We start from the raw sequence: 26,173 nt of genomic DNA on the forward strand, positions 1-26,173 counted from the left end.
AAAAAAAGATCTAAAAACGATTTTTATTCTGGTCCTGATGCAAAGAAAGCCGATGAATGAAATAAACACACAAGTACTGGCACAGGTTTGATGACAGAAAATGTTATGAAGGAGCGGGGGGGAGGAAAAAAAAACTACCGTAACCGACAAATACATTAGAAGAACCCAAAAATGAACATCAAATCTAAAGCAAACTAAATAAATAGACCCCCCCCCCCCCCCCCCCGGGTGGCAAGGATTTTGAGAAAAAGATTGCACAGAATCAAAATATAGCTATTGCATAAACCACATACTACTCTTGTTAAATAAATACACGCATCCTTAGTCCCATGTGCACAAATTAAGTTGTTTTTGTCCAATTTTCTTCTTACATTCGTATTTTTAAACGTCATTCATTTGTTGGAGGCGGCCAGTGATCGCACGAGGAAGATCAGCATCACCGGCAACTACAGCAGTAAAAAGTTTGGCCGTTTACATCCCCCCCCCCCCTACACCCGCCAAGTCGTACATTTCATTGAGTGGTTTAGGTTTAGGGCTGCGACGGTCCGGGATAATCCTTCCGAGTTTACAAACCCAGCCCCAAAAAAGGTTTCAATCCCTCGACCACAACGCAATCGAGCGTAGAAAGGGAATTTTTACATTTTTGTTTTTTAATATTCTCAAAAAGAAATGAGCATTCGTTACGTGTCAAAATCAGCATTTACGAGTACGTAGTCCTTCATGTGTCACAAGGAAAGGTCATTCGTTTCGTCTTTTAAGGGCGTCGATTTATCCAGCGGGGGAAAAACATCCAGATGTCTTGCAGCAGAAAGTCGAGGGGACTCGCAGCGTTTCCATAGCACGGGAGGCATGGCCCGACGGCACGAGAGCAGTCTTTTCCAGTCAAGAGCAAGTAAGCCCTAGGATGAAAAAGGAAAGGCGGCGAAAAATGAGACGGGGAACTACTAAGTCATGTAGCAAGGCAGTGAGGTGGGCCAGGGTAAGTAAGGCAAGGCATGGAGGAGCGCCAGAAAAAGCCAACAATCGTTCATCCAAGCTTTGATTTTGAGTCCTTCATCCATTCTCTTGGCACATGATTGTTCTTACGTGGCCTTCAGAGTCCACCACTCCAGTTGTCTGCTACTAATAGAGGAAGGGGGAAAGAAGCAAGTAGAAACGCCCCCTACTGGTCGAAATAGGAACAAAAATTAAATCCCGAATAGTTTATTTTGGGGTGCCGAGCTTCTTGGGGGTCCCCGGGCGTTTCTGCCAGAAGTAGCCGGGGATGGTGATGGCGTCCACGCTCATGGACATGGTCTTGGACGGGATGGCGGTGAACTGCTTGCGGTCGGAGCTGTACTTGTAGATGGACTCCACCATGTCCAGCGTGATGAGGCGCGGGCCGATGCCGGTGAGGCGCGACAGCTCCTCCGTCTCCGGGTTCATGGTGTAGACGGCCCGGAACTGGCAGCTGGAGTCCCGGAAGAGGATGAGGAAGTGGTTGGCGGGGCTCTTCTCCATTTCCTGAATGGGGCGGAGCGGAGAGGTTTGAAAATGAAAATCTTGTCAGGGTGGACTTTGGGGCGGTATAGCCGTGCCAGCGACTTGAGGGTTCCGGGTTCGATCCCCGCTTCCGCCATCCTAGTCACTGCCGTTGTGTCCTTGGGCAAAAATACCTTACCCACCCGCTCCCAGTGCCACCCACACTGCTTTAAATGAGAGATGTCCGATAATGGCTCTTTTGCCGATATCCGATAATGTCCAACTCTTAATTACCGTGGTGGAATTAACACATTATTATGCCTAATTTTGTTGTGATGCCCCGCTGGAGGCATTAAACAACCTAACTTTACCATGAATTGATTAACGTGGACCCCCGACTTAAACAAGTTGAAAAACGTATTGGGGTGTTACCATTTAGTGGTCAATTGTACGGCATGTGTACTGTACTGTGCAACCTACTAATACAAGTTTCAATCAATCAAAAACAAGGTTTTCCAAAATAAGAGAACAACTTCAACTCATACTTGCCAAACTTGAGACCTCCGATTCCGAGAGGTGGGGGGTGGTCGGGGGTGGGGCGTGGTTAAGAGGGGAGGAGTATATTTACAGCTAGAATTCACCAACTCGAGTATTTCACACATATACATATATATATATATATATAAATATATATATATATATATATACATATATATATATATATACATATACATATACACATATATATATATATACATATATATACACATATGTATATATATATATATACACATATATATATACATACATACATACATACATACATACATACATACATACATTACATACATATATTACATATATATATATACATACATATATATATACACATATATACATACATACATATATACATACATATATACATACATATATATATACATACATACATATATACATACATATATATATATATACATACATACATATATACATATATATATACATACATATATATATACATACATACATATATACATACATATATACATATATATATATATACATACATACATATATACATACATAAATAAATACATACATATATACATACATATATACATATATACATACATACATACATATATACATACATATATATATATATACATACATACATATATACATATATATATACATACATACATATATATATACATACATACATATATACATACATATATACATATATATATATATACATACATACATATATACATACATAAATAAATACATACATATATACATACATATATACATATATACATACATACATACATACATACATACATACATATATATATATATTTATTTATTTATTTATTTTATTATACATATAAATAAAATAAATATTTGAATTTCAGTGTTCCGGAGGCTATCCAGTAGATGGCAGTATTGTCCTGTTTAAGAGTGTCACAACATTGCTGTTTACGGCAGACAAACTGCTTTACGGTAGACGAAAACGTGACTGCTGTTGTGTGTTGTTACCGCGCTGGGAGGACGTTAATGAAACTGCCTAACAATAAACCCACATAAGAAACCGAGAACTCGCCCTTGATCATTCTACAGTTATAAACGTGATTGGGCAGGCACGCTGTTTATATTGTGGGAAAGCGGACGTGAAAACAGACCGTCGCCGCTGTCCCCACTCAGGTCCGCATGGAGCTGGAGGGGGCGTGGCCTCCAGCTCCGGATTAATTCCGGGAGAAAATTTCTTCCGAGAGGTTTTCGGGAGAGGCGCTGAATTCCGGGAGTCTCCCGGAAAATCCGTGAGGGTTGGCAAGTATGCTTCAACTCCAGTTATGGAAAAAAGTGCCAACATGGCACTGCCATATTTATTATTGAAGTCACAAAGTGCATTATTTTTTTTAACTTGCCTCAAAACAGCAGCTTGGAATTTGGGACATGCTCTCCCTGAGATAATCCTGATACCCACTACAACTATGGGAAACACTATACTTTGACTTATATTTGTGACAGTGTTAAAGTTGTTTATACGGCCACCCTCAGTGTGACCTGTATGGCTGTTGACCAAGTATGCTGTGCATTCACTTGTGTGTGTAAAAGCCGCATGTAATATGTGACTGGGCCGGCACGCTGTTTGTATGGAGGAAAAGTGGACGTGACGACAGGTTGTAGAGGACGCTAAAGGCGGTGCCTTTAAGGCACGCCCACAATAATGTTGTCCGGGTGGAAATCGGGAGAATGGTTGCCCCGGGAGATTTTCGGGAGGGGCAATGAAATTCGAGAGTCTCCCGGGAAAATCGGGAGGTTGAAACAGATACCGATAATTTCCGATATTACATTTTAAAGCATTTATCGGTCGATAATATCTGCAGGCCGATATTAGACATCTCTAGTTTAAATGTAACTTACACTACCGTTCAAAAGTTTGGGGTCACCCAAACAATTTTGTGGAATAGCCTTCATTTCTAAGAACAAGAATAGACTGTCGAGTTTCAGATGAAAGTTCTCTTTTTCTGGCCATTTTGAGCGTTTAATTGACCCCACAAATGTGATGCTCCAGAAACTCAATCTGCTCAAAGGAAGGTCCGTTTTGTAGCTTCTGTAACGAGCTAAACTGTTTTCAGATGTGTGATCATAATTGCACAAGGTAGGGATGTCCGATAATGGCTTTTTGCCGATATCCGATATGCCGATATTGTCCAACTCTTTAATTACCGATACCGATATCAACTGATACCGATATATACAGTCATGGAATTAACACATTATTATGCCTAATTTGGACAACCAGGTATGGTGAAGATAAGGTACTTTTTAAAAAAATGAATCAAATAAAATAAGATAAATAAATTAAAAACATTTTCTTGAATAAAAAAGAAAGTACAACAATATAAAAACAGTTACATAGAAACTAGTAATTAATGAAAATTTGTAAAATTAACTGTTAAAGGTTAGTATTATTAGTGGAGCAGCAGCACAATCATGTGTGCTTACGGACTGTATCCCTTGCAGACTGTATTGATATTATTGATATATAATGTAGGAAGCAGAATATTAATAACAGAAAGAAACAACCCTTTTGTGTGAATGAGTGGGGGAGGGAGGTTTTTTCGGTTGGTGCACTAATTGTAAGTGTATCTTGTGTTTTTTATGTGGATTTATTTAAAAAAAAAAAAATAAATAAAAAAAAAAAAAAAACGATACTGATAAAAAAGATACCGATAATTTCCGATATTACATTTTAACGCATTTATCGGCCGATAATATCGGCAGACCGAAATCGGACATCTCTAGCACAAGGGTTTTCTAATCATCAATTAGCCTTCTGAGCCAATGAGCAAACACATTGTACCATTAGAACACTGGAGTGATAGTTGCTGGAAATGGGCCTCTATACACCTATGTAGATATTGCACCAAAAAGCAGACATTTGCAGCTAGAATAGTCATTTACCACATTAGCAATGTATAGAGTGTATTTCTTTCAAGTTAAGACTAGTTTAAAGTTATCTTCATTGAAAAGTACAGTGCTTTTCCTTCAAAAATAAGGACATTTCAATGTGACCCCAAACTTTTGAACGGTAGTGTAGATATTGGGTTTCACTAGAGAAAAGCGCTATATAAATATAATTCACTTCTCTGTCGGGCTCACCTCCACAATCTTGTTTTTCTGCGCTTCGTTGACCTTGCCGGCCAGACAGCAGCGTGTGATGGCGTTGTGGATGATGAACTTGTTGGACTTGAAGCTGGGCTCCTTATATAGCTTTGGACCTGCAAAAAACAACAACAAATTAAAGCTGCAAGCAGCGTTGGTCGGGTCCGCATTTTGGCTGGTGCTAGTCCTAGGTGTCCAATACTTTTGTCCAGTGGTAGTCCTGAGTGAGACCTACATAGAGGTTTTTGTTTCGTGTCTCTACGATATTCGTACTGGGAGTTAGAGGAAGTTGTGTCTGTGTCTTTTTCCTAGGTGCTGCGGCACAGTGGTTGTTTTCTTTGACGGCGCGTAAAATCACAGCAGCGAAGCAGCTTTAGTGCTGCGGGTCTTTGAAGGCTCGTAAAATCAAAACGGTAGCACTTATCAAAAATCCGTACAGAACGTTTAATCAGAAGGGTTCAATCTCTCTCCTGTAGCAGTTTGAAGCCGAAACGACAAACGCGCTCAGAGGAGATAACGTTTGATGTTTGGTGACCGGTTGTAACAAAAATTTTGTTTTGAAGGAGGAATAGCAAACTTCCTGTTGATTTTTGCTGAAGGATGTCAATCTATGAAATGTAGGTCTAGGCGAGACCTACATAGAGGTATTTGTTTCATGTCTCTACGACGTTCCTACCGGAAGTTACAAGCAGTTTTGTCAGAGTTTTCCTCTGAGGAGCAGTTTTTTCTCTGTTTTTTTCAAAAATTATGTAGAGCACAATTTTGAGTTTTGGGGTTCGGTTTCTTTTTTTTAGATCGCAATTTCCACCAGTCCCGATGTGTGTGAGAATTTTGGTGAGTTTTGAAGTATTTTAAGGGGGTCAAATTACAGCTCAAAAATAAAAAATGAGTGTTTTTAGTCATTTTTTGTCTTGAAGGGGAAATTGCCAACTTCCTGTTGGTTTTTGCCCGAGGATGTGAAATTATGAAAGGTAGGTCTAGGTGAGACCTACATAGAGGTTTTTGTTTCATGTCTCTAAGACATTCCTACTGGAAGTTACAGGCAGTTTTGTCTGAGTTTTCTTCCTAGGAGCAGTTGTGTCTGTGTTTTCTTTCTAGGGGGCGCTATAGCGCAATTTTGAGTTTTGGGGTTGTTGTTTTTTTTATTAGATCGCAATTTTTGCCAGTCCTGATGCGTGTGTCCAGTTTGGTGAGTTTTGAAGCATGTTAAGGGGGTCAAATTACAGCTCAAAGAGGCAAAAGTGACTGTTTTTACAAAACTTTTGTTTTGAAGGGGGAATTGCCAACTTCCTGTTGACTTTTGCTGAAGGATGTCAGTTTTCAGATCGCAATTTCTACCAGTCCCGATGTGTGTGAGAATTTTGGTGAGTTTTGAAGTATTTTAAGGGGGTCAAATTACAGCTCAAAAATCAAAAATGAGTGTTTTTAGTCATTTTTTGTCTTGAAGGGGAAATTGCCAACTTCCTGTTGGTTTTTGCCCGAGGATGTGAAATTATGAAAGGTAGGTCTAAGTGAGACCTACATAGAGGTTTTTGTTTCATGTCTCTAAGACATTCCTACTGGAAGTTACAGGCAGTTTTGTCTGAGTTTTCTTCCTAGGAGCAGTTGTGTCTGTGTTTTCTTTCTAGGGGGCGCTAGAGCGCAATTTTGAGTTTTGGGGTTGGTTTTTTTTTTTATTAGATCGCAATTTTTGCCAGTCCTGATGCGTGTGTCCAGTTTGGTGAGTTTTGAAGCATGTTAAGGGGGTCAAATTACAGCTCAAAGAGGCAAAAGTGACTGTTTTTACAAAACTTTTGTTTTGAAGGGGGAATTGCCAACTTCCTGTTGATTTTTGCTGAAGGATGTCAGTTTTCAGATCGCAATTTCTACCAGTCCCGATGTGTGTGAGAATTTTGGTGAGTTTTGAAGTATTTTAAGGGGGTCAAATTACAGCTCAAAAATCAAAAATGAGTGTTTAGTCATTTTTTGTCTTGAAGGGGAAATTGCCAACTTCCTGTTGGTTTTTGCCCGAGGATGTGAAATTATGAAAGGTAGGTCTAAGTGAGACCTACATGGAGGTTTTTGTTTTATGTCTCTATGACATTCCTAGTGGGAGTTAGAGGCAATTTACTTCCTAGGGGGCGCTAGAGAGCAGTTTTGATTTTTGGGGTTTGGTTTTTTGTATGTGTGTGTAAAATTTGGTGAGTTTTGAAGCATGTTAAGGGGGGCAAAGTAGTGCGCAAAGCTGCGGAATAATAAAGAAAGAATAATAAAACCTTACAAATACAATAGGTTCCTTTGTAACCTGTATTGGTTACAGGGCGGCCCCTAAAAAAAAACATACCATGAAGAGCAAGAAAAGTAAGTGATCCTAGCTGGCTCCTCCCCCTCCAAAGCAGCATTTTTAAAAACCTTCTCCACTGCTTTCTGAGCAACATGTACAAGAAAATTGTTCCTAATTCATTTGTCAACCATCTGGATGTCACTTCCACCAAAGGCTGTAAAATTTGGTACTTTTACAGACACCGACCGAATTCCGTCGGTGCTACAAGGGTACAGATTAGTGTTGTCCTGATACAAATATTTTGGTACCGGTACCAAAATGTATTTTGATACTTTTCGGTACTTTTTGATACTTTTCTAAATAAAAGGGGATCACAAAAATGGCATTATTGGCTTTATTTTAACAACAAATCTTAGGGTACATGAAACATATGTTTATTATTGCAAGTTAGTCCTTAAATAAAATAGTGAACATACTAGACAACTTGTCTTTTAGTAGTAAGTAAACAAACAAAGACTCCTAATTAGTCTGCTGACATATGCAGTAACATATTGTGTCATTTATACACCTATTATTTTGTACACATTAAGGAAAAGCTGTAAAAATTGATTATTAATGTTCATGTACTGTTAATATCTGCTTACTTTCTCTTTTAACATGTTCTATCTACACTTCTGTTAAAATGTAATAATCACTTATTCTTCTCTTCTTTGATACTTTACATTAGTTTTGGATGATACCACAAATTTGGGTATCAATCCGATACCAAGTAGTTACAGGATCATACATTGGTCATATTCAAAGTCCTCACGTGTCCAGGGACATATTTACGGAGTTTCACACATGAAAGGTACCGATCCCTAGTCGCTTCGTTGGCCATTAGTTACCACTAAGCTAGTCAACAAGAGATGTGGTTCACTCAGGAAAACCCCGCCCCCAAGGGTTTTGGAGGAGAATTACACAACACACAGTCAAGCCAGAAAAAAAAATAAAAAGGATCAAAGCAAATGGTTGTCCTACCAACCTGTGTATTCTGGGATGGAGGCGGTAGAGGAGACGGTGGATCCGTTCTCCCAGTCTCCGTTATGGGCACTCATTCGCCCCGGTGACATGAGGCGGGAAGGCGAGTGGGAACGACTGTTGGGAGTAAAATAAAAAAAAAAATTTTGAATTGAATTTGAGAGCACCCAGCATGGACGAATAGAAAAGACAAGTCATTGTTTTGTCTGCTCGCGGAAAACAAACATCCTAATCTACGATTTGACTCCCTCGAATGGCCTTGACGCTGTGAAAACAGGACCAGGCTGTTCTGAAAAACACCCCCGAGGACACTTCAATGATGGACGCTTTTGACCTCCCTCCCTCCTCAACGACACCTGGAGTCGAACATTTGCAGATCGGCCTCAGTCTATAAAAAACATTACATCATCAGACCCAAGACAATTGGGCACACATGCACACACAACCCCTCCCCCACCCCACGCCTTCACCACCGCTTGTTTCCCCTCGGGGTGATGGTCGGCTGGCAGCGCTTCATAGCAGCGGTCGCCTTCCAGGGCCCCAACTCCCCGCCCCTCTGTTGCGAGTTTGTCGTGATTAAATGTCACGCGTTTATGTGTGCATGGCATGGAGGTTTTCTCCCACTCCAGACTAGGCCCCCTTAGGAGCCCAGTCTAGATTGTATTTTTTTACTCATCTTCTTCCCCAGCGTTTTACCTTTTTTCCATCTTTTACGAGGCGCCTTGTGGCGACCCATCAGCGTTCCTGTTCTGTAACTCTGTACACTGTTTGTTTGTCTAATCTTGAACGGGTTTGTGCTGAAAACAAAGTTTCGTTGTACTTGTGCAATGACAATAAATACCTATCTGATCTATCCATCTCTATCTGATTTACGTCCCCGTCTCTAGACCTTCCGTTGAAGAATGACGGCTCCCTGTTACCTGGCGGACCTCCTGACAGTCAAGCCTCCAGAGTCATTAGCCATGGAGGACAGGTTCATGGTGGAGTGCGAGTACACTTTATTCAGCCTGCCGCCTAAAAAAGAAGAAGGCGGGCATTTTGTCCATGTATGGAATTAGGACGACTGTATAGGCTGTGCTAAAGACGTGTGCAGTTATTTACCCAAAAGGCCTTTGACGGGGCTGTGGGCGAGGGCCGAGTCGTCCCGGAACACGGTCTTGGGTCTCTGCTTCTTCACCCCGCGCACCGTGGTGGGTTTCTGCCTCAGCACCTTGTCCAGATCCTCCATGATCTTCAGCTGATGCCTGCGCTCGTACTCCTGCCGAGTGAACTCTCCTCTGCGCTGGGGCGTTCTCTCTGCCGGGGGCGTCCCCGGTGCCGGAGGGGTCCCGGGGGTGTGCGGCTGGTCCTCGCTCTTATTGCCCCAGCCTTCAATGACCATCCACTGGGGCTTGCTGTGGTACAGGTAAGCCAGTGAGGAAACTGGTGTACAATTGCGCAAAAGTCTTGGGATGAACTCTCACTTGGATTCTTTTTCCTGCTCCAGCCTGCGTCTCCTCATCTCCTCCGTTCTTTTCTGCTGTTTCTCGAGCAATGCGGCTCTTCTCAGAGCCATCTCATCCTCCGGTCGCTCCTTGGCATCCTGGCAACAAGATAAAGTACGTTAACATATCCCAGTTCTAGGATTTGTTCTTCTCTTAGGAATTGAGGGATCCCCAACCAAACTGCACATACTTCTACACCTAAACGTTTGGTCTTAGGAGAACCAAACAATCCCAACGTATCCCAGTTCTAGGATTTATCATTCTCTTAGGAACTGAGGGATCCCCAACCAAACTGCACATACTTCTACACCTAAAAGTTTGGTCTTAGGAGAACCAAACAATCCCAACGAATCCCAGTTCTAGGATTTGTTATTCTCTTAGGAACTGAGGGATCCCCATCCAAACTGCACATACTTCTACACCTAAAAGTTTGGTTTTAGGAGAACCAAACAATCCCAACGTATCCCAGTTCTAAGATTTATTATTCTCTTAGGAACTGAGGGATCCCCAACCAAACTGCACATACTTCTACACCTAAACGTTTGGTCTTAGGAGAACCCAACAAATGTTCTTTGATTTGAATACCTTGAGTATTGGTGCCGCTATTAAAAGATGTGTCTCTCCTACCTTGAAGAAAAAGCCAACCCCTCCTCCTTTGGTCTCTGGCTCGGTCGTGTCACTCATGGAGTCTGAGAAAGGATCGGGTACTTGGTCCTCCTCATCCTCTACGTCTCCGTGCAGAGAAGACAGCGAGATCTCAATCAGGCTACTCCGCTTTCCGTTCACAGCCCCTGCAGGGGCGGCGTCGCTCTCAAAGGAGCACTCTGACGGGGCACCAGAACTGCAGCCCTCCTTCCGAGCCGTAGGGCTTTGCGAGGACCTGTGCTCCAGGTCCATGTCGAATATACTTTCATAGTCAATAGAGCCCACTTCGGAGAGGGCGTCAATTGCGGGTGGACGGGGAGTCTGGGAGGGTGTCGTCATGGGGGTGAGCGTCACCGAGGAATCAGGCGTCCCCGCCAAAGAGCGGAGGGCGTCGAAGCTCTCAGTGTTGCCGATGGAAAACGAGGAAGAAGTCTGGATTTGAGTTTGCGAGGGGTTCACGCGGCGGAGGTGGGGGATGCGGTCCACACTCTGCGGCGCTGTAATGGCCCTGGACAGGGCAGGGAACTTTGGGTTTGAGTGGCGACTTTGTTTGGGGCTCTTAGGGGGCACTGACTGGGTTCTGCGATGGACCACTTGGGGAGACTTCGGAGGAGTGATGTGGTTCGTGAGCCTGCGGGATGGCGAAGGGGTCGTTGAATGGAAGTCCCGAGTGGATTCCCGCGAGTAGCGGGCAGGGGATGGGGTCGGGGTGGAGGTCTTGGGGCTGGGTGGAACGACCCAGGATTTGTTGCTGGGAGCTTTCTTCTGAATGAGTTGGTTCTGCTGCACGGTGAGTCGCTGCATGTCACTCTGCAGGGAACTCAGGGCTGCAGTCAGCTTGGACACGGCATTGTTGTAGTCGCCAAGCGGTGCCGTTTTTTCACCCTTCTCTGCTGGCGTACTGGCCTTCTCTTTGGTGGGTCCACCTTGAACACGACTTTTGTCTTTCACAGAGGGTTCTCCTTCTTCCAGACTAGGCCGCCGCTCCTCCAGGGTCAACCGAGCGAGGTCTTCCTCCGTCGAGGAGGCGCTGAATTGACCTCCTTCGGCCTCGCCGTCGTCCTGCCGCTGCTCCTTCTTCAACTGCAGGAAAGCGCTCTTGCCCAACCGTTGCCGGTGCTTTGCAAAGATGGCCTCGATGCGCTTCTTCTGGGCTTCGATGGCTCGACGTTTTTCCTCGAGACGAACCCCGAGCTCGGACATCTCGTTATTGAGCTGAGGGCTGGGGATTTCTTCGGACTTGATCTCCCAGGAGGTGGATTGGGGTATAGCTGGGTCGCTGACTTTGCGAGAATCTTCGCTTTGCTTCTTCTTGCGCTCCGCAAAGCTGGTCATCTTCACGCCGCTGTCCGACCCCTCCTTACTGCTGCGTCTATCTGCGTGTGCGCCGGCGGGAGTGCTGGGAGTGGACTGAGCCCGGGGCGTGTCTTCCGACCCGTCCGAGTCCACGCTGCCGTCTCTTAAGACCGAGTCGTCGTCTCTTGAGCATTCAGAAGCGTTTCTAGTCCGAGTGGGGTCTTTGGACTCTCTCGCAGGCCGGTGCAGCACTCCTGAACGCGTCGGAGCAGAGGAGCTGACGGACGGCAAGTTCCTGTGGTGTCTGGAACTAGCCGGGTCGTCTGGAGAGTGCAGGTAGAAGCCATCAGGAGCGCCGTCAGGATGCAAGCGAGGCTCCATCTTACTTTCATTGTGAATAATCTGAAGGGCCTCTTCGATGGTCGGCAGCTCTCCAGTTTCAGTTGGGCTGACGCCATTCTCCATTACTACCGGATGACTGGGACTCTGCGTGGACCAGGAGGCTCTGTGGACGCCGTTGGAAGCAGGCGGTGTGCCGAGGTCCACCAGAGGACTAAATGTGGACCGTGTCGCGTTATGATTCGACGGGTGAAGCTGGTCCGAGCTCACAGAGCGGGTTATCACAGGGTTGCCCATCACGATGTCCACGTCGCTGTCCAGGCCAAAGGGGATGCTGAAGGACACGGCCGACAGGGGCCTGATAAAAACCAATCAGAAAGTGTAAGTAGAAGAATGCATCAAGCGTGGTGACGCAGCGGCGAGTACACACCTGTGTTTTTTAGTCCAAGACTTTCCGACTCCTTCTAAATGAGACATTGAGGTAGACTGATTCAAAGACCCTGAGTACAGTGAGACACACGAATGTAAAGGCATGCACTGCACAATAACTCAGATATGTGGCACTCAGCATCAAGGGTTGGAATTGGGGGTTAAATCACCAAAACTGATTCCCGGGCGCGGTCACTTCTGCTGCTCACTGCTCCCCTCACCTCCCAGGGGGTGATCAAGGGTGACGGGTCAAATGCAGAGAATAATTTCGCCACACCTAGTGTGTGTGTGACAATCGTTGGTACTTTAACTTTTTTTAACACTAGTGAGCAGTAGTCAATATTTTGGTACCGCTACCAAAATATATTTCAATACTTTTCGGTACTTTTCTAAATAAAGGGGACCACCAAAAAAAATTGCATTATTGGCTTTACTTTAACAAAAAATCTTAGGGTACATTAAACCAGTGACGTGCAGTCAGGGGAGGCAGGTGAGGCGGGGCCTCACGTGCCATCATGGAAAGAAAAAAAATGTAAAAAGAAAAAAAATTAATTAAATTGTTATATGTATCCAGTGATTATACTATAAAGTTATTTTCCATTTAACTTCACCGGTTTTAGATTATTTTTATTCAAAATCGCTGACACATTTGCCGTTCAAATACTGAGAAGAGACTTGCGGTGAGTCACCAGCCAGTTGAGCCTCACCATGGATTGCGCAATGACTCGGCTAACTGCTGTCCTGCTGTGCAGTGAGACTGTATTGCTATATGAATTATATTATACATTTCCATAGTTTAATTAACTGAGGTATATAATGTACAGTGTATTTTGTCAACAACTGTATGTGTGCGACGTATTTCTTGTGCTGAGCGATCATAAAACGGCTGCGAAGACGCCCTGGGTGAGGCTCGCAGTAATCCCGCCTCATGGTGGTAGAGGGCGCTAGTGATCCCAGGGATCATTCTTGAGACTACTCGGCTGCAGAATAAGTGACAACAAGCAGCAACAGTTAGCAAGTCAAGTGCAGCGTTTATTTTTTCCTCTTGCCTGGACTTTTACCATGGAGGATTACATATCTAAAATAAAACAGTTTTCTAAACTGGACTTTCAATCGAAGCAGGAGGTAATAATTAAAGGAAGATCTCCATCGAGACAGAGGGACTTAAAACTGAAGAAAGATAAGGAAGACTTCTATAAACAAGTTATTGATGCTTTTGTTCAGAAGGAGCGGCGCACGGACTTCATTTATAAGTAAAGGTAAGACCATAATAACGTTTTTTTATTAAAAGTGCTTTTTTGTGTGCTACAGTTTGTATGTGTAAAGTTAAAAGTTAAGTTAAAGTACAGATGATTGTCACACACACACTAGGTGTGGTGAAATTTGTCCTCTGCATTTGACCCATCCCCTTGTTCACCCCCTGGGAGGTGAGGGGAGCAGTGGGCAGCAGCAGTGGGCAGCAGCAGTGGGCAGCAGCAGTGGGCGCGCCCGGGAATCAGTTTTGGTGATTTAACCCCCAAATCCATCCCTTGATGCCGAGTGCCAAGCAGGGAAGAATACTGGTATGAGCTTTTAAACATAACCCGTTAACTGCTGCCAATCAAATGGTGAATAAGATACTCTTTAGGGTTCATATGTTTGTAAATCTGACTGTGATGAAGTCAGTGCCTCACCTGACATGAACCTCACTGCACATCACTGCATTAAACATGTTTATTATTGAAAGTTTGTCCTTAAATAAAATAGTGAACATACTAGACAACTTGTCTTTTAGTAGTAAGTAAACAAACAAAGACTCCTAATTAGTCTGCTGACATATGCAGTAACATATTGTGTCATTTATACACCTATTATTTTGTACACATTATTAAGGACAAGTGGTGGAAAATGAATTATTAATCCAGTTATTTACTGTTAATATCTGCTTACTTTCTGTCTTAACATGTTCGATCTACACGTCTGTTAAAATGTAATAATCACTTATTCTTCTGTGGTTTGGATCCTTTACATTAGTTTTGGATGATACCACAATTTGGGTATCAATCCGACACCAAGTAGTAACAGGATCATACATTGGTCATAATTTAAGTCCTCATGTGTCCAGGGATGGTTTAAAATCATAATATAAATGTTAAAAAAACGAAAATAGATTTTGTGATGCTAAAAAATGTCGATGTAATCATAGTTGGATCGAATAGATACGCTCCTGTACTTGGTATCATTACAGTGGATGTCAGGTGTAGATCCGCCCGTGGCATTTGTTTACATTGTGACGCCGGTGAGCTATTGTATCCTCCTACGGTGTGTAGTGAAGCATGTTTAGCTATTCCTCGTCCTCCAGTGATAATAATACTTGTAAGAAACTCACTTTATTTGTCGCCATGGAGGCGAGGATTAGTGATTTAGAAGTAGCTCATGCACATTCAGATAAATTCTTCAAAATTACAATAAAAAAAATTGTGGCCGGGTGCCGGGCTGTATACATGCGCACTTAATTGACTGAAAGAGCACGCACTTGGCGCGATGATGTCATGTTGTCGATGGAAAAATGCATTTTTAGACAATATGATTTGCCTGAGCGGCTAGGAGACCCCAAGAGTAACAAGCGCTTGCCTTGTTGCCTTTCCATTATGAACAATAAACTAGTTTTTAGTATAAGTTGGCTGGTTTCAAGAAATGTAATATCATTATGTCAAGATAATGGCACTAGCATTTACTTCATTTAAGAATATTTTTCAACATATTGAGCAAAAAGGTCTCTTTTTTTTCTACCAAGAAAAGTGCACTTGTTATTAGTGAGAATATACTTATTTGAAGGTATTTTGGGGTTCATTGAGGTTAAATGATTTTACTTGTTTTGGAAAGCCAAATTTTCTTGTTCTATTTGCAGATAATTTTGCTTAGTTCAAATAAAATACCCCTCATTTTTGTATTTTTTTTAATTGTTTTTGAACACTGACTTTTTGCAGTGTAATGACACTGTACGAGGGTGCAGATGTCCAAGCGTCTCTCCTCAAATCGAGCCAAATTGAATTCTGTCTCCGTTTAATTCTTTGCTTCTTGTCTTGTTTAATAGGCGTCATCAGTGTTTGAACCTGACAGCTCACCTGATGCAGAGGAGGAAATGGGGAGAAAGGGTTTCTTGAGGATTGACGTAGAGATGCTATAGAACAGAAAAAATCATTTTCAGTCAAATAAAAGAAAAATGCTTCATGCAAACTGAATGTAGTTTGAGGTACAGCACCTTGTACCACTCCCACCACTAGGCGTCGCTGGTGTGGAGACATCTAAAATAAGTCAACATAAGCATCAAGATGTAACAAATATTCAATTCTTATGAGTGACACGTACCTGATGTGCCTACTGGTTGAACAAAGTCTGGCCTTTGCACTTCAAACCAGTGAAGCAGCTCGGCGAGGAAACTCAGCAAATTAAGCTAAATACAGAAAAACATGCAAAAATGAGGAAAAGTGAGACGCTCGTTGTTATTGTTGTGTTATAAGTACCCGTAGCTCCTTTGGCGAGTACAACATGTCCTCCAAGGTTAACTGGCAGCAGCTCTTCAGGCAGCTGTCACAGAACTCGCGGACAAACTGCAGGTTGTACAGGCTGTCGGCGGCCGACATGGTCTCCTTCATGCAGACGTCTGGCGGAGAGGAAAAAACCGGACATGTGTCAAAAGCGCCGCACGTTTAAGATGAGCCGCACGTGTTTTGGTTGGTTAGTTACCTTCCAGTCTCAGCAGGCCGGGGCAGTAATAATGTATGACGGCGGCGACGGCACAGCCGTTAGACAAGTCTTGGACTTCATTCACCGTCGGGAAAATGGGATTCTGTTTGGATTGAACTTTGTCCTTTCTATAGCGCAGCTGGAGCAGAAATATCACAACAACATTAAAAAATGCCTGCGTGCACACTGCAAAAAGTGAAATTAAGTAAGATGAAATATCTCAAATAAGGGTGATATTTGCTTATTTTCTGTCTGATAAGATCATTCTACTAACCAAGCAGATTTTATGTTAGAGTGTTTTACTTGTTTTAAGTGTTTTGGTCCTAAATGATCTCAGTAAGATATTACAGCTGAGATTTGATGACCTATATTGAGTAAAACATGCTTGAAACTAGAATATCAACTGTTGCAAAGCTGTGTCATCAACACTCACAAGTAGGGATGTCCGATAATATCGGCAGTCCGATAAATGCTTTAAAATGTAATATCGAAAATTATCGGTATCGGTTTCAAAAAGTAAAATGTGTGACTTTTTAAAACGCCGCTGTGTACACGGACGTAGGGAGAAGTACAGAGCGCCAATAAACCTTAAAGGCACTGCCTTTGCGTGCCGGCCCAGTCACATAATATCTACGGCTTTTCACACACACAGGAGAATGCGAGGCATACTTGGTCAACAGCCATACAAGTCACACTGAGGGTGCCCGTATAAACAACTTTAACACTGTTACAAATATGCGCCACACTGTGAACCCACACCGAACAAGAATGACAAACACATTTCGGGAGAACATCCGCACCGTAACACAACAGAACAAATACCCAGAACCCCTTGCAGCACAAATTCTTACGGGACGCTACAATACACACACCCAAGCTGCTGTTTTGAGGCATGTTGAAAAAAAATAATGCACTTTGTGACTTCAATAATAAATATGGCAGTGCCATGTTGGCATTTTTGTTCCATAACTTGAGTTGATTTATTTTGGAAAACCTTGTTACATTGTTTAATGCATCCAGCGGGGCATCACAACAAAATTAGGCATAATGTGTTAATTCCACGACTGTTTGTATCGGTATCGGTTGGTATCGAAATCGGTAATTTAGAGTTGGACAATATCGGATATCGGCAAAGAAGCCATTATTAACAAAGTTAGGCATAATAATGTGTTAATTCCACAACGGTATATATCGGTATCGGTTGATAACAGAATCTGTAATTTAGAGTTGGACAATATCGGAATATCGGATATCGGCAAAGAAGCCATTATTAGCAAAATTAGGCATAATAATGTGTTAATTCCACTACTGTATATATCGGTATCGGTTGATATCGGAATCGGTAATCAAGAGTTGGACAATATCGGAATATCGGATATCGGCAAAGAAGACATTAACAAAATTAAGCATAATAATGTGTTAATTCCACAACGGTATATATCGGTATCGGAATCGGTAATTTAGAGTTGGACAATATCGGAATATCGGATATCGGCAAAGAAGACATTATTAACAAATCTAGGCATAATAATGTGTTAATTCCACAACTGTACATATCGGTATCGGTTGATATCGGAATCGGTAATTTAGAGTTGGACAATATTGGAATATCGGATATCGGCAAAGAAGCCATTAACAAAATTAAGCATAATAATGTGTTAATTTCACAACGGTATATACATTATCGGTTGATATCAGAATCGGTAATTAAGAGTTGGACAATATCAGAATATCGGATATTGGCAAAAAAGCCATTATTAACAAAATTAGGCATAATAATGTGTTAATTCCACAACTGTATATATCGTATCGGTTGATATCGGAATCGGTAATTAAGAGTTGGACAATATCGGAATATCGGATATCGGCAAAGAAGCCATTAACAAAATTAGGCATAATAATGTGTTAATTCCACAACTGTATATATCGGTATCGGTTAATATCGGAATCTGTAATTTAGAGTTGGATAATATTGGAATATCGGATATCGGCAAAGAAGACATTATTAACAAAATTAAGCATAATAATGTGTTAATTCCACGACGGTATATATATTATCGGTTGATATCAGAATCGGTAATTAAGAGTTGGACAATATCGGAATATCGGATATCGGCAAAGAAGCCATTATTAACAAAATTAGGCATAATAATGTGTTAATTCCACAACGGTATATATCGGTATCGGTTGATATCGGAATCGGTATTTAAGAGTTGGACAATATCGGAATATCGGAATATCGGCAAAGAAGCCATTATTAACAAAATTAAGCATAATAATGTGTTAATTACACAACGGTATATATCGGTATCGGTTGATATTGGAATCGGTAATTTAGAGTTGGACAATATCGGAATATCGGCAAAGAAGCCATTATTAACAAAATTAGGCATAATAATGTGTTAATTCCACAACTGTATATATCGGTATCGGTTGATATCGGAATCGGTAATTTAGAGTTGGACAATATCGGAATATCGGCAAAGAAGCCATTATTAACAAAATTAGGCATAATAATGTGTTAATTCCACAACTGTATATATCGGTTGATATCGGAATCCGTAGTTAAGAGTTGGACAATATCGGAATATCGTCAAAAACGCCATTATCGGACATCTCCACTCACAAGTATAAAACTACTTTTTTAAAGTAATAATTTTTTTATTTAAAGCATGAAAAAAAAAATCATGACTTTGACACAATTGTGTGTCATAATTAAAACAGATGACAGCCAAATGGACTTTGCTGTGTTATTTTCAATGAAACAATAGAAAACACGTACCCATATAGTAGTACAGTTGGCAAAGTACAGTAAACTGACAGTTAATATTTAAACATTTAACATTTCAAATAATTTTGAACAGAAATAGTTCATGCACATTCAGATAAATTCTTCAAAATTACAATAAAAAAATATTGTGGCCGGGGGCCGGGCTGTATATATGTGCACTAAATGACTGAAAGAGCACGCACTTGGCGCGATGATGTCATGTTCTCGATGGAAAAATGCATTTTTAGACAATATGATTTGCCTGAGCGGCTAGGAGACCCCGAGAGTAACAAGCGCTTGCCTTGTTGCCTTTCCATTAAGACAGGGGTGTCCACACTTTTTCCATTGAGGGCCGCACACAAAAAAAATTAAAGCAAGCAGGGGCCATTTTGATATTTTTCATTTTCAAATCATAACAAAATATATAAATATAAAGAGTCTCAGTCATTAAAATGTAAAAGATAAGTCAAATTATCATTATTTTTATTTATGGATGGATAAACGCTTACAGTAAATCTCTACATCAACTTCAGGTTGATATAACGTTAAAATAAAGGTTGTATGCCTTTTCTGTCAAAGACAACTTTGTTTGTTATAGTAAAAGTGAAATATGCAGTATTTTCCCCACCGCCCAAAACCTTCAGAAAGCAATGTTTGATGTGAAGTAATTGAAACCCTAAAAAGATCAACAATGCAGGACACTAGAGATGTCCGATAATATCGGCCTGCCGATATTATCGGCCGATAAATGTTTTCAAATGTAATATCGGAAATGATCGGTATCGTTTTTTTTATTATCGGTATCGTTTTTTGTTTTTTTTGTTCTGTTTTATTATTAAATCCACATAAAAAACACAAGAGACACTTACAATTAGTGCACCAACCCAAAAAACCTCCCTCCCCCATTTACACTCATTCACACAAAAGGGTTGTTTCTTTCTGTTATTAATATTCTGCTTCCTACATTATATATCAATATATATCAATACAGTCTGCAAGGGATACAGTCCGTAAGCACACATGATTGTGCGTGCTGCTGGTCCACTAATAGTACTAACCTTTAACAGTTAATTTTACTCATTTTCATTAATTACTAGTTTCTATGTAACTGTTTTTATATTGTTTTACTTTCTTTTGTATTCAAGAAAATGTTTTTAATTTATCTTAATTTTTTTTTTTTTTTAAAACAACCTTATCTTCACCATACCTGGTTGTCCAAATTAGGCATAATAATGTGTTAATTCCACGACTGTATATATCAGTATCGGTTGATATCGGTATCGGTAATTAAAGAGTTGGACAATATCGGAATATCGGATATCGGCAAAAAGCCATTATCGGACATCCCTACAGGACACCATTGATTTTAATTCATTATTTTTGATCAATCACAGTGAAAAGATAAATAAAATCTCATTAAATATATTTGGGATCCAAAAGGTCCCCTACTCATATAGTGATACATTTTTATCATATATTTGTTTTACTTTCAACACTTAAATTACGAGATCAACTTCAGATATATCTGTCCTGTTTGTTTTATGCTCTTATGTCAAAGAAAACATTGTTTTTATATGGCAACCACACAATATATGCAATATTTTCCACATAAAACATTTTAAAGCGAAATATTTGAAGTAATTGGAGCCTTGAATAGGTCAATAATTGATTATAACATTGAATATAAAAAAAAAAATTTAAATTTTTTTTTTGAGCAATGGCAAAAAAAGCAAAATAAAGAAAGACAAAAGAAAAACAAACAGCCTGCATGGCAGCTTTTGTGTCAACATTGCAATTTTTCCTCTTTATATTTCACCTCATTCCACTTTTTTTAATGTTTATTTTTAATTTTTGCAATAGCATTTCCAGAATGTGTGGCGGGCCGCTAAACAACTAGCTGCGGGCCGCACTTTGGACACCCCTGCATTAAGAACAATAAATTAGTTTTTAATATAAGTTTGCTGGTTTCAAGAAATGTAATGCCGAGCGCATATCATTATGTCAAGATAATGGCACTAGCATTTACTTCATTTAAGAATATTTTTCCACATATTGAGCAAAAAGGTCTCTTTTTTTTTCTACCAAGAAAAGTGCACTTGTTATTAGTGAGAATATACTTATTTTAAGGTATTTTTGGGTTCATTGAGGTTAGCTAATTTGATTTGTTTTGGAAAGTCTTGACAAGTCAAATTTTCTTGCTCTATTGGCAGATAATTTTGCTTAGTTCAAATAAAATACCGCTAATGTTTGTATTTTTTTTTTCTTGTTTTTGAACACTGACTTTTTGCAGTGCAGTAGGTGCAGAATATAAATAGAGGAGATCAAAGTAGGGATGTCCGATAATGGCTTTTCGCCATTTGTTTTCCTAATTGCTTTAATATTTATTGCACATTTTTTGGGCATAAAGTTTGTGTTATTTGATTTTTACAAAAGAAAAAAAGAATATCCTTGTACATTTACACAAACAAAAAGAAGCAAAGACTTCTGTGAAGATTTCTAAAACTATAAGGGCTTCATTTAAAATGGAGAAAAGAAACAATTTTACACTATAAAGTGATATTTTTATGGTACATTTTTGGTATTGATAAATAGTATTTTTATTTTTTCAAATAATAATTTTAAAAATGAAAATTAGTCATTTATTTTGGCTATAAGAAGTGTTCATTGTTTAAAAATAAACTAGGGATGTCCGATAATGGCTTTTTGCCGATATCCGATATTCCGATATTGTCCAACTCTTTAATTACCGATACCGATATCAACCGATATATGCAGTCGTGGAATTAACACATTATTATGCCTAATTTGGACAACCATGTATGGTGAAGATAAGGTACTTTAAAAAAAAAAAAAGAATAGACTGTCGAGTTTCAGATGAAAGTTCTCTTTTTCTGGCCATTTTGAGCGTTTGACCCCACAAATGTGATGCTCCAGAAACTCAACCTGCTCAAAGGAAGGTCCGTTTTGTAGCTTCTGTAACGAGCTAAACTGTTTTCAGATGTGTGAACATAATTGCACAAGGTAGGGATGTCCGATAATGGCTTTTTGCCGATATCCGATATGCCGATATTGTCCAACTCTTTAATTACCGATACCGATATCAACCGATACCGATATCAACCGATATATACAGTCGTGGAATTAACACATTATTATGCCTAATTTGGACAACCAGGTAAAAATTAGGCATAATAATGTGTTAATTCCACAACTGTATATATCGGTATCGTTTGATATTGGAATCGGTAATTAAGAGTTGGACAATATCGGAATATCGGATATCGGCAAAGAAGCCATTATTAACAAAATTAGGCATAATAATGTGTTAATTCCACAACGGTATATATCGGTATCGGTTGATATCGGAATCGGTAATTAAGAGTTGGACAATATCGGAATATCGAATATCGGCAAAGAAGCCATTCTTAGCAAAATTAGGCATAATAATGTGTTAATTCCACAACTATATATATCGGTATCGGTTGATATCGGAATCGGTACTTAAGAGTTGGACAATATCGGAATATCGGCTATCGGCAAAGAAGCCATTATTAACAAAATTAGGCATAATAATGTGTTAATCCACAACTGTATATATCGGTATCGGTTAATATCGGAATCGGTAATTAAGAGTTGGACAATATTGGAATATCGGATATCGGCAAAGAAGCCATTAACAAAATTAAGCATAATAATGTGTTAATTCCACAACGGTATATATCGGTATCGGTTGATATCAGAATCGGTAATTAAGAGTTGGACAATATCGGAATATCGGATATCGGCAAAGAAGCCATTATTAACAAAATTAGGCATAATAATGTGTTAATTCCACAACGGTATATATCGGTATCGGTTGATATCGGAATCGGTATTTAAGAGTTGGACAATATCGGAATATCGGATATTGGCAAAGAAGCCATTATTAACAAAATTAAGCATAATAATGTGTTAATTCCACAACGGTATATATCGGTATCGGTTGATATCGGAATCGGTATTTAAGAGTTGGACAATATCGGAATATCGGATATTGGCAAAGAAGCCATTATTAACAAAATTAAGCATAATAATGTGTTAATTACACAACGGTATATATCAGTATCGGTTGATATCGGAATCGGTAATTTAGAGTTGGACAATATCGGAATATCGGCAAAGAAGCCATTATTAACAAAATTAGGCATAATAATGTGTTAATTCCACAACTGTATATATCGGTATCGGTTGATATCGGAATCGGTAATTTAGAGTTGGACAATATCGGAATATCGGCAAAGAAGCCATTATTAACAAAATTAGGCATAATTTTGAAAATTAGTCATTTATTTTGGCTATAAGAAGTGTTCATTGTTTAAAAATAAACTAGGGATGTCCGATAATGGCTTTTTGCCGATATCCGATATTCCGATATTGTCCAACTATTTAATTACCGATACCGATATCAACCGATACCGATATCAACCGATACATGCAGTCGTGGAATTAACACATTATGCCTAATTTGGACAACCATGTATGGTGAAGATAAGGTACTTTTTTAAAAAAATAAATAAATAAGATAACTAAATTAAAAACATTTTCTTGAATAAAAAAGAAAGTAAAACAATATAAAAACAGTTACATAGAAACTAGTAATGAATGAAAATGAGTAAAATTAACTGTTAAAGGTTAGTACTATTAGTGGAGCAGCAGCACGCACAATCATGTGTGCTTACGGACTGTATCCCTTGCAGACTGTATTGATATATAATGTAGGAACCAGAATATTGATAACAGAAAGAAATGGGGGGAGGGAGGTTTTTTGGGTTGGTGCACCAATTGTAAGTGTATCTTGTGTTTTTTATGTTGATTTAATAAATAAAATAAAAATTAAAAAAAAATTTTTTTTTTAAAAACCGATACAGATAATAAAAAAAACGATACCGATAATTTCCGATATTACATTTTAACGCATTTATGATCAAAGTGTAAAAAAAGAATGCAAGTAAATACATGCAAGTTGTGAGAGGACATTTGCAGGCAAGGCAGATGAAACTAAACATGCGTGTTAACTTTGACCACTCGCAACCTGCACTACTATCCACACCAACCCACTCGCAACCTGCACTTCTATCCACACCAACCCACTCGCAACCTGCACTTCTATCCACAGTCTGCAACACTTGCACAAAGCAAACAACGCGGAACAAAAAAGGAAGCCTGACCTGTCAGATACTGGATGATAAAAGTGATGAAGACACTGCAAGGATGGAAGTGGAGAAGGAAGGGAAAGGGGAAAAAAGGGAACTTACAGGAACTAGTTTCCAATACCAGCGAGTAGGACACTGTCAAAGAGGAGTGAGCGCAGGAAGGAAACAGAGAGACGGAGGACAGGAGCACAGAGAGTTTCAACACAACAAGGACTCGTAATGACACGGCCATCTTGTTTTGGCGTCAACAATTCAAATGTGCGGCAGAAGAAAATAGATCAGCTTGCAAATGTAGCAGAAGCAGCAACATGATGTGAAGACAGAGCTGCATGACATACTCACAGAGGGCTGGAGAGGCTGGGGGTCACTTTCTGGCACGCTTGGTTCATTGTGGCCTGCGTCTGTGAGCTCCCTCAGTCTCTGGTTGATCTGAACACATTCAAACAGATGCTTGTTAAAGCTTTTATGGAGCCCAAGTTGAAAATAAAAGCTCACAATACCAAATGATGACAGGTAGAGATGTCCGATAATGGCTTATTTGCCGATATCCCGATATTGTCCAACTCTTAATTACAGATTCCGATACCAACCGATACTGATATATACAGTGGTGGAATTAACACATTATTATGCCTAATTTTGTTGTGATGCCCCGCTGGATGCATTAAACCAGTGGTCCCCAACCTTTTTGTAGCTGCGGACCGGTCAACGCTTGAAAATTTGTTCCACGGACCGGTGGGGGTGGGGGGGGGGGGACTGTATCCCTGCTGACTGTATTGATCTACATTGATATATAATGTATATATTGTGTTTTTTATGTTGATTTCATTTTTTTTTATTTCTTTTGCGGCCCGGTGGTTGGGGACCACTGCATTAAACAATGTAACAAGGTTTTCCAAAATAAATCAACTCAAGTTATGGAAAAAAAAATGCCAACATGGCACTGCCATATTTATTATTGAAGTCACAAAGTGCATTATTTTTTTTTTAACATGCCTCAAAACAGCAGCTTGGAATTTGGGACATGCTCTCCCTGAGAGAGCACGAGGAGGTTGAGGTGGGCGGGGTTGGGGGAAGTTTAGGGATAGGGGGTAGCGGGGGTGTATATTGTAGCGTCCCGGAAGAGTTAGTGCTGCAAGGGGTTCTGGGTATTTGTTCTGTTGTGTTTATGTTCTGTTACGGTGCGGATGTTCTCCCGAAATGTGTTTGTCATTCTTGTTTGGTGTGGGTTCACAGTGTGGCGCATATTTGTAACAGTGTTAAAGTTGTTTATACGGCCACCCTCAGCGTGACCTGTATGGCTGTTGACCAAGTATGCCTTGCATTCACTTGTGTGTGTGAAAAGCCGTAGATATTATGTGACCGGGCCGGCACGCAAAGGCAGTGCCTTTAAGGTTTATTGGCGCTCTGTACTTCTCCCTACGTCCGTGTACACAGCGGCGTTTTAAAAAGTCATGAATTTTAATTTTTGAAACCGATAATTATGAAACCGATACCAATAATTTCCGATATTACATTTTAAAGCATTTATCGGCCGATATCGTCATGCCGATATCGGACATCTCTAGTTAGGGCCTTATTTCAAAATGGAATAAATTACTTTTTTTGTCCTCCAAATTCTACAAACAATACCGATAATGTGAAAATGTTTAAAAAAAAATTTTGCCAGTGTATTGAAAAATGAATACATTCAGGTTTAATGTTTTTGAGTTCCTTGGAGCTGCAATGCAAAAAGTCAGTGTTCAAAAACAATATCGGACATCCCTAATGAATTTGCCTCTGGATTTCTTTATTAATTATACAAATTGTTTTAAGTAGACTAAAAACTTTACATTTACAAAATTTTACTGTAAAATAGTGTTTT

The 26,173-nt window shown here is 40.1% G+C and overlaps 1 protein-coding gene across 1 annotated transcript in view; it reads right to left on the bottom strand.

Annotated features, from left to right (window-relative positions):
• Positions 1-4: 4 nt before the first annotated feature.
• The window catches only part of camsap3 (calmodulin regulated spectrin-associated protein family, member 3), a 97,249-nt gene continuing 71,080 nt past the window's right edge, over positions 5-26,173 (bottom strand). Inside the window, exons 4-17 of the mRNA XM_062049912.1 lie at positions 24,652-24,738; positions 16,348-16,486; positions 16,125-16,264; positions 15,970-16,054; positions 15,863-15,905; positions 15,726-15,781; positions 12,620-12,689; positions 10,537-12,547; positions 9,889-10,007; positions 9,527-9,819; positions 9,346-9,439; positions 8,430-8,542; positions 5,140-5,258; positions 5-1,503 (exon numbers count right to left, since the gene is read on the bottom strand). Of these exons, the coding sequence (XP_061905896.1) occupies positions 1,204-1,503; positions 5,140-5,258; positions 8,430-8,542; positions 9,346-9,439; positions 9,527-9,819; positions 9,889-10,007; positions 10,537-12,547; positions 12,620-12,689; positions 15,726-15,781; positions 15,863-15,905; positions 15,970-16,054; positions 16,125-16,264; positions 16,348-16,486; positions 24,652-24,738 (3,669 nt within the window). The 3' untranslated portion in view covers positions 5-1,203. The remainder of the gene's footprint in view (positions 1,504-5,139; positions 5,259-8,429; positions 8,543-9,345; positions 9,440-9,526; positions 9,820-9,888; positions 10,008-10,536; positions 12,548-12,619; positions 12,690-15,725; positions 15,782-15,862; positions 15,906-15,969; positions 16,055-16,124; positions 16,265-16,347; positions 16,487-24,651; positions 24,739-26,173) is intronic.

Source organism: Entelurus aequoreus, linkage group LG06 (genome assembly GCF_033978785.1).
Source record: "Entelurus aequoreus isolate RoL-2023_Sb linkage group LG06, RoL_Eaeq_v1.1, whole genome shotgun sequence".
Classification (NCBI taxonomy): Eukaryota; Metazoa; Chordata; class Actinopteri; order Syngnathiformes; family Syngnathidae; genus Entelurus; species Entelurus aequoreus.